The sequence below is a fragment of the Carlito syrichta genome, unplaced genomic scaffold (genome assembly GCF_000164805.1).
Source record: "Carlito syrichta isolate Samal-C Ts95f unplaced genomic scaffold, Tarsius_syrichta-2.0.1 Scaffold142888, whole genome shotgun sequence".
NCBI lineage: Eukaryota > Metazoa > Chordata > Mammalia > Primates > Tarsiidae > Carlito > Carlito syrichta.
This window is the reverse complement of record NW_007086984.1, coordinates 3,887-12,493: the sequence shown is the minus strand read 5'-3', so window position 1 is coordinate 12,493 and position 8,607 is coordinate 3,887. Positions and strand designations below refer to the sequence as shown.

The following is an 8,607-nucleotide window of genomic DNA, read 5'->3' as shown; positions in this document are numbered from 1 at the left end:
CGGCCACTGCACTCCAGTCTGGGTGACAGAGTGAGATTCCAACTCAAAAAAAAAAAAAGCTGGATGTCAGGAATCAGAGTCAGGGCTAGCACTCAGTGGGCCGCTAGCCTGGAGGCTCAGTGTTGTAGCCATAGCCTAGACAGGGATTGAGTCAGGTCAGGGGAAGTGGTCAGATCAGGCTCAGAGCTGGGCTGGGGGAAGGATCAGAGTTGAGAGAAGAATCAGCACTCTTTGACCCCCCCATAAGTCTGCTCAGTGTTATAGATGTAGCCCATTCAGGAGCTGAGTGGGTCAGAGGTCAGGGATCAGGGGCTGGGGTCCGAGTCAGGGTACAAGTCAGGGTTTGGGGCCAGGGTCAGCGCTCACTGGGCTCCTGGTCAGGCGGCTCGATGTTGTAGCCATAGCCTAGCAGGGTGCGCACAGCCTGGCAGAGGCTGTCCCGGTTGCTGCGCTTGGTGGCCTCGTCCAGCAGGCGGTAGGGCACGAGCCGAGGGTTCCGGCGTGCAGGGATGTCCTGCACGGCACTGTAGCTCCAGCCCTGGCCCACACGGTCTCGGGCCCACACGTTGTGCCCATTTTCTGCCAGACGATCCACCAATGTCGTCTGCGCCGGCGTCAGTCGCACGTGGCTCAGGTCCAGTGGGGCCGGCTTGTACCCGTTACTCATCATGTATCTGTGGGTGTGCACGAGCTCGGTGGGGCGAGGCCTCCACCTCCACTTCTGGGCTCTCTGCTATGGGATCCCTGACTGCTGGCCCTTGTCCCCAGGATTCCGTGATCCCTAGCTCTGCGCTTTGATCTCTAATATCACAGTTCTGTGACTTCCTAGAATAAGCGTTGAGATCCCTGACCTCTGACCCCAGGATCCTATGACCCTAGCGAGGGTTTTGACATCACTGACCTCTGGCCTCTGTGACCCCTTCATCTTGATTCTGGGGGCCCTATCTGTAACCCTGGAACTCACTGCCCTCTCACCACTAACTCTGAGGTTTCTTACCTCTGACCCCAGACCCTATCTCTCCCAAATTCCCGGCTCTGGAGTCCTTGACCTCTAAACACAGGACCTGTAATCTTTCATTTATGCTTACAAAACCTTCAATCTCTACATTCTTACCTTTTATCAGTGGCCGCTTTCCTCTAACATGGAGATGTGACCTCTGCTTTCTCACATTCCCTGGCTCCATGGCAGACCCTGACCCTGGATCCTAGACTCACACCCAGTTCTCTCTGGAACACCTAACCCCTCAGTCCTGGACATTCACCTCTGACCTACAGCCCTGACCCCTGGCCCCAACCCATAACCTTCACCAAACCTGTGGCCCCTTCACCTCTGACCTCGCCTTCCCATGAGACCCCTCGACCTCCCCAGCCCTCAGTACAGCGTCCTCAGCCCGCCAGACTGAACCCAGCGGCACACACTCACGTCTTGGGGAGTTTCGTCTTCTTCAGGTTGTCCTCTGCCTTCTCGTCTGCCATGCCCACGTGGCAACCCAGCGCCAGCAGGGTCCTGGCAGTGGGGGAGCAGGGGCAACAAGTCATCCTCAGAGCTTCCTGCCCTGGCCCCCTCCTCCAGCCTCTGGGTCTCTAGCTTTCTCCACATCTGCTCTGCATCTAGGAGGCTCTGTCCCCATGTCTCTTGACCTTGGTCTTGAGCTCTCTGGCTCTGTCTTTCTATTTTTTGGCTTTGTTTTGGTTTTTTGTCTGTGTATCTCTTTGACCATGTCTGTCTCCTCCTGTCTGCTGCTTTCTGCCTCTCCTTCTCGCCCTCTGCAGTTTCTCTCTCACAATCTCTGTCCCCCTTCTCACTCTCTCTGCCTGTCTCTCTCTCTCCCTCTCTTGTCCTTCTCTCTCCTCTGTCCCCCTCCCATCTCTCCTTGCCTTCCTCCCACCAGCAGTCACCCCACACCCTGCTCCCCACTCACTTGAGCGTCTCTCCCGACATCTGCAGGTTGTAATTCCTCTCAGGTTCCGGCAGGCTATGGAAGTCCACAAGACACGGGTGCAGCCTCTTGTTGTCATCCCGAACCTGAAGAAACCCCGGGGTCAACTCCTTGGGTTCCCCTACCCTCCCCCTAGCTCTCCCAGACTGTGGTCCCCAATTTCTGTTACCCGCAGCCCAAAGACCCCGGTGCCCTAAAGTTCCTCCCCCAAACACAGGCCCCTCCCCACAGTGAACCATTCTACTCTTCCTTCTGCAAGTCTACCCTGCCTCCCTCTTGCTGCAGGCAGCCCCTCACCGGGCCATAGGTCCATCCCTGTTCGATGCGAGTCAGCGCCCAGAGCTCATGAATGTTTTCTGCCAGCTTCTCCCGAATGCGCTCCAGATGAGGAGGAAGGACAATCTGGGGGCAGAGGGACATGCGTGAGGTCCCTCCAACCACCTCCATGGTGACCCCTCTTCCCAACATGGGTGAGCCCTGGACAGGTTCCCCCAGCACCCCCTTCCAGGTATCACGCAGTCCTGCTCCTCAGGGCTCACCTTGACTCCAGGGTGAATGCCAAGTGAGGATTTAGAATCGTTGGAATTAAGGGTGGGTCTGTCTCCCCTGTGGACTGGGGGCTCCTTGAGGGCCAGACCTGAGGCTACCTGAGTCTCCAGCCCTGCCCCGCCCAGACCCAGAGGAGACACTCAGGATATGTGTAAGGAGTGAGTGCTGGGTTTTTCCTTCTCTGTGTAATGAGAAGCATAACAATACTTAACTCATAATACCTCAAAAGGATTCAGTGGCACACAGTAGGTGCCCAATACTGATGGTGTTCATGTTCTGCAGGTAAGAGATAATGATGTTTGGACTGAGGTGGGCTATGGGGAGACAAAGGTGGGTGGGAGGGATGTCCTAGAGGTCTAGGTGACAGGACATGAGGTTGACATGATGCAGAGGAGTTGAGGGGAGCCCAGGGCTCTGGCCTGGGGACAGGGAGATGGTGAGGTCACTCCTGAGATAATATCACTGCTACTAGTAACAAGTAACTCTATTGAGCACTTACTGTTTACTCAGGACCGTGCTAAGCACCTTATATATACATATATATTAATTTTTTTGTTTTCTTTTTTTTTTGAGTCAGTCTCACTCTGTTGCCCAGACTGGAGTGCAGTGGCCGCTCCCGGCCACCGCAGCCTCGACCTGCTGGGCTCCGGTGATCCTTCCACCTCAGCCTTCCAAGTAGCTGGAATTACAGGCATGCGCTATCACGCCTGGCTGATTTTTTGATTTATTGTAGAGATGAGGTCTCGCTGCCCAGGCGGGTCTCGAATCCGCAGGCTCAGGCAGTCCACTCACCTCAGCCTCCCAAAGGCGCAGGATTACAGGCTGAGCCACTGAGCCCGGCTTTGTTTTCTTGAGTCGGGGTCTCTCTCTGTCACCCAGGCTGGAGTGCGGTGGCACGATCATGGCTTATCACAGCCTCCAACTCCTGCGCTCAAGTGATCCTTCTGCCTCAGTCTCCCAAGTAGCTGGGACTACAGGAGTGCACCACTATGCCCCGCTTAATTTTTAAAATTTTTTGTATAGACAAGGTCTCACTATGTTGCCTATGCTGGTCTCGAACTCAAGGCTCAAGTGATGCGCCTGCCTCAGCCTCCCAAAATGCTGGGATTATAGGCATAAACCACTGTGCCCAGCACATATATGAACTTATTTACAATCCACAATACCGCATCCACGGTAGCATTATTGTGAAGATTAGTCGAATTAATCTCCCACCTTTGACTTCTGAGAGTCACCAGTAGGACAGGCAGTACCTGGACGGTGTCCACAGGGCAAGGTACAAAGTCGGTGTGCGAAAGGCAGCGACTAGGCCCCACCAGGTGGGGTCCCCGGGGCCCCTCCCGTCGGTACTCCTTGATGGGTTCAAGATGAAGTCGTTCTCGAGGGAGCACAGCCTCATGGCATGGGGCGTAGCCAGGTGGGGGAAGGAACTTGAATTCACCATGGCGGCCACCAAGGAGGAACCGCACTCTGGGAGAGAACAATGAATTCATTCATTGGGGGAAGGGGTGGTTACCGGGGAGAGCCTATGGAAAGTGGGGGATATGTGAGCCATCCTGGAATCAGTGGAAGGTTCTGGGGAGACTTGAGGTCACTGGCAGTCATAGGGTCATGGAGGTCATTAGCGGCCAGAAAGGAAAGTCTAGGGTCAAAGGAATATCACAAGGAAAAGTCATCGGAGGATCAGAAAGTATGGGGTCATCAGGGAGTTAAGAGGGGAAGGGGGGAGGAGTCTGCAGTTATTGCAGAAGAGTTCAGGTTATTGCAGGTCATGGAGAGTTCCTTGGAGGTGACCCCAGGTCAACAGAGCTTCAGAGCTTTGGGGATATTGGAAGACTTTGGGAGACCAAGAAGTAGGTCACTGAGAGTCTGTTATAATAATAATAATAATAATTATTATTATTATTATTTGAGTTGGAGTCTCACTCTGTCGCCCAGACTGGAGTGCAGTGGCATGCTCCCGGCCACTGCAGCCTTGAGCTGTTGGGCTCCAGCAATCTTTCCACCTCAGCCTTCCAAGTAGCCAGAACTACAGGTGCACACTACCACACCCGGCTAATTTTTTATTTATTGTAGAGACGAGGTCTCACCAAGTTGCCCGGGTGCATCTCAAACCCATGGGCTCAGGCAATCCACTCGCCTCGGCCTCCCAAAGTGCTGAGATTACAGGCTGAGCCACCAAGCCCGGCTTGTTATAATTATAAGATAAACACAACTGCCACATGTCCTGCATGGAAGCCACCAGGGAGAGGTCAAAGGTCAGTGATTCCATGGAACCAATGATTTCAAGAGACACTCAGATTTTGGGGTCACTGGGAAAGGATTGGGTCATTGAGAAGTCTCTGATTCCTGCATTCTTGAGGGGTCATTGGCAAGTCTAGGCCTATTGAAAAGTCATTGGGAGATGCTGGTATTATTGAAAAATTATTGGAAGAGTATGAGGTCATTGGGAGAGTCTGCTGTCATTGAGAGTCACTGGAAAGGTCTTGTGTCATTGAGAGATCACTAGGAGATCAGAGGTCACCACCTTGGAAGTCAATGGAAGGACATGGGGTTGAACAGTCTGAGGTCTTGGCAGAATATGGAATCATCAGAGGTCTCTAGGCCTATCATGTAGTGGTCCTGACCACCAGCCAGTCTTGATGGTAGGCTGCTGTGTCCTGGCCTCATAGGAGGCCACAGAGTGATTGGAGAAGCTATCTTGGGTCAGTCCCAGGTCTCAGAACTGGCAATGGAGAAGGGGCAAGTCCTCACTTGATACCAGCTGAGAAGCTGACCACGGGAAAGAAAAGCCCGTCGAGGTTGAAGGACTCAAAGACACCCTGCACAGGACAGCCATTGATGCGGAAGGAGATGGATGGGACGCTGAGGTCCAGGCAGCAGCTGACCACATCTTCAGGGGCCAGGAGATGCTGCCCTGGAGAAGTCACCGGGCGTGCCACATGTCCTGCATGGAGGTCACCAGGGAGAGGTCAAAGGTCAGTGATTCCATGGAACCAATGATATCAAGAGACAAGGGACAGATAGTGGAGGATCCCATGGGGACGGTATCCTGGAAAGCCTAAGGGAGAGTGTTCCCACAGATGGTTCTATAGCTCTAAAATGAAGGGCAGAGGTCAGGGTTCCCCTAAGGTGAGGATTCTGATAGTTGTGGGGTCAGAGATTAAGTCCTCCTGGAGTTAGGATTCTGGAACCTTTGGGGTCACAAGTCAAAGATCAGAGGTCAAAATAATCTGGGCAGTCTTCTGGGATCTCTGGGGTCAGAGGTCATGCCTCCTTGGGGTCAGAGTTCTGAAGGTTATGAGGAAACAGATCAGGGCCAGGATTCTGGAGGTTCTAGGGTTAGGTCTTGGGAAATGAGGGGTAAGAGGTCAAAAGTTGGCCTCTTCTGAGGGTCAGGATCCTGAGAACCCCAAGGTGTGTGGTCAGAGTCTTGCACCCCTGGGGTCAGTGGTCAGGGGTGAGGGTCCCCTGGGAGGGCCCAGTACCTGTCCAGAGATGCAGCCCGTCAAAGCCGTAGGAATAGAGGTCATCACCGACCCCGTTGCCGCCCCAGCCCTCGCCGCCCCCAGGGTAGGGACTGTAGCCCTCAGTGAGGGCCCAGCCCACCCGTAGGTGGGTGGCCTGAGCTGTCAGGAATGGCACCACCTCGTCCACCATCACCTCGAAGTACCACTTGTTGTACTGTGTGGAGCCCTCCGCTCGACCCACAAAGATGTTGGGGCGAATACTGCAGAAGAGATGGGACAGGAGACGTGGGTGAGGGAGAGACAGAGAGGAAGACCAGGCTGGGGAGAGGGAGAGAAGAAAACAGTGAGACATGCAAGACAGATGGAGAAGGCAGGGGGAAGACTGGGAGAAAGAGAAAGAAGAAAAACAGAGACAGAAACAGGCCAAGGCAAAAAGAGAAGAGATAGATAGAGAGAGAGAGAGAGAGAGAGACAGACAGATATGGAGCCAGGAGGAGAGAACAAGGGGAGTAGGAAGTCCAGGGTAAGCGGAAGCAAGGGTGGACATCTGGGAGGACTGAGCATTAATCCTGGGGTGGGAGATGGAGGAAGGGACAGCCACTTGGGCATGTTGTCTCTGAGGCAGGGGAGGCTTGAGAGGTTCTGAGTTTTGGGGTCTGAGGGGAAGAGCCAGACCTGGTGACATAGTTGATGAGGTTTGTCTGCAGAAGAAGCTCACGGCCAGGGAGCAAGTTCTCAGTGATAAGATCTTGGTTGGAGCGCACAGCCACGCCATTGCAAACGCACAGGGAGCATAGCACGTCCAGGACCTGGAGGTCAAGGTCAGGGGTCAAGGGGTGTGCAGGCACCAGGGCAGGGGTCTATGATAGGACCAGGGAGGGAAATCACAAGGAAAGGATAGTGCAGCAGGACAAGGTGTGGAGATTTTTTTTTTTTTTTGAGTTGGAGTCTCACTCTGTCGCTCAGACTAGAGTGCAATGGCCACTCCTGGCCACCGCAACCTCGCCTGCAGGGCTCCGGCAATCCTTTCGCCTCAGCCTTCCGAGTAGCTGGAACTACAGGTGCGTGCTACCACGCCCGGCTGATTTTTGATTTATTGTAGAGATGAGGTCTTGCCAAGTTGCCCAGGCGGGTCTCGAACCCGCGGGCTCAGGCAATCCACTCACCTCAGCCTCCCAAAGGCACGGGATTACAGGCTGAGCCACCAAGTCCGGCTGGTGTGGAGATTTTGACTGAGGAGGTGGAGATAGCGGAAGGTCAGGGATCACCGAGAAAGGTCAAGAGTCAAAGAGTAAGGTCAAGGGTCACGGAGGAAGGTCTGGCAAGAACTTGAGACCCTTGTGTTGCGACGGAAGTCGGTGGAAGTGGAATCCAGGTAAGAGATGAGATGAAGGAGGGAAGTGAGGGAGTGAGGGGTTCTGGGCCATGGAGAGAGGTCAGGGTTCAGAGTTCAAGGTGTAAGAGGTCCAGGGTGAGGGGCCAACCTTGTGGTTCCTCCCGTGCTTGTCCAGGAGGGAGATGATGGACTTGATGTGGTTCTCCTGGATGATGTTCAGAACCTCCGGACTCTCAATTAGGACACAGTACAGGACCTCCAGGATGCCTGCCCAGGTGCCAGAGTGAGAGGCCAGGCGGCCAGGGTCCCTCTGTCCTTCCCCAAGCCCCTGTCCCGCTCCCCTTGGGTTCTCCTACCAGACGAGGCCTCCAGCCGATCCAGCTTGCTGACCAGCCAGTCCAAGTTCGTGGAGAAGAGGGCGCAGTTGGTACGATTGCCACGTATCAGAGAGGCTGAGGGTGGCAAAAGGGTCAGATCCAATGGAACTGGGGGACCGGGGTGCTCTCAGGGGAGTCAGGACTGGGGCCCCTTACCCAGGAGTTCATAGAGCAGATTCACAATCTCTTTCCAAGACTCAGCTGCCTCCTCCCCTGCAAATTCTGCAAAGTGAGCGGCTGTGGTGTAGACATTTAGGCGGTCAATGCAATTCAGGACCAGAGAGAGCATCCCCTGAGGTGGGAAAAACAAGGTATGTCACAGTAGGAGTCCTAGGCCCTCCTTCCTTGTCTTTTCTGTATTTACTAGTTCATATTCCCTCAAAAACTAGTGACCATGTGTTCCAAGATCCATACCAGCCCCTTTAGCAACATGTCGCTACTCAATCCCATCACCCTCCGCCCCTTCTTGGCTCCCCAAATCTGTGCTTGACCTCTCTGCCTCTATCCCCAACATGACACATCCTTATTAACATCAGGACTGAGGCCGGGCATGGTTGGCTCAGCCTGTAATCCCAGCACTTTTGGAGATGGAGATGAGAGGATTGCCTGAGCCTAGGGATTCGAGACCAGACTGGGCAACCTGGTGAGACCTCATCTCTACAGTTAATCTAAAAATATGCCAGGCATGGTAGCACACACCTGTAGTTCCAGCTACTTGGAAGGCTGAGGCGAAAGGGTCACCGGAGCCCAGCAAGTTGAGGCTACGATGGCCGGGAGCGGCCACTGCCCTCCAGCCTGGGCGACAGAGTGAGACTCCAACTCAAAAACAAAAAAAATCAGAACTGAATTACTGTTTCCCCTTCCCACACTTTTTTCCTCCATCTTACTCACTTTCAAGTACCCCATTCCTTTTTTTTTTTTTTTTTTTTTTTTTT

At 53.9% G+C, this 8,607-nt stretch overlaps 1 protein-coding gene across 1 annotated transcript in view; it reads right to left on the bottom strand.

Annotated features, from left to right (window-relative positions):
• Positions 1-8,104, bottom strand: part of LOC103251420 (ryanodine receptor 1-like) — a gene marked incomplete at its 3' end in the record, with an annotated part of 36,325 nt that extends 28,221 nt beyond the window's left edge. The window contains 12 exon segments of the mRNA XM_008050000.1: positions 367-674; positions 1,424-1,507; positions 1,923-2,026; positions 2,238-2,342; positions 3,743-3,959; positions 5,244-5,436; positions 5,978-6,219; positions 6,635-6,768; positions 7,444-7,562; positions 7,652-7,747; positions 7,829-7,964; positions 8,087-8,104. Of these exon segments, the coding sequence (XP_008048191.1) occupies positions 367-674; positions 1,424-1,507; positions 1,923-2,026; positions 2,238-2,342; positions 3,743-3,959; positions 5,244-5,436; positions 5,978-6,219; positions 6,635-6,768; positions 7,444-7,562; positions 7,652-7,747; positions 7,829-7,964; positions 8,087-8,104 (1,756 nt within the window).
• Positions 8,105-8,607: the final 503 nt, after the last annotated feature.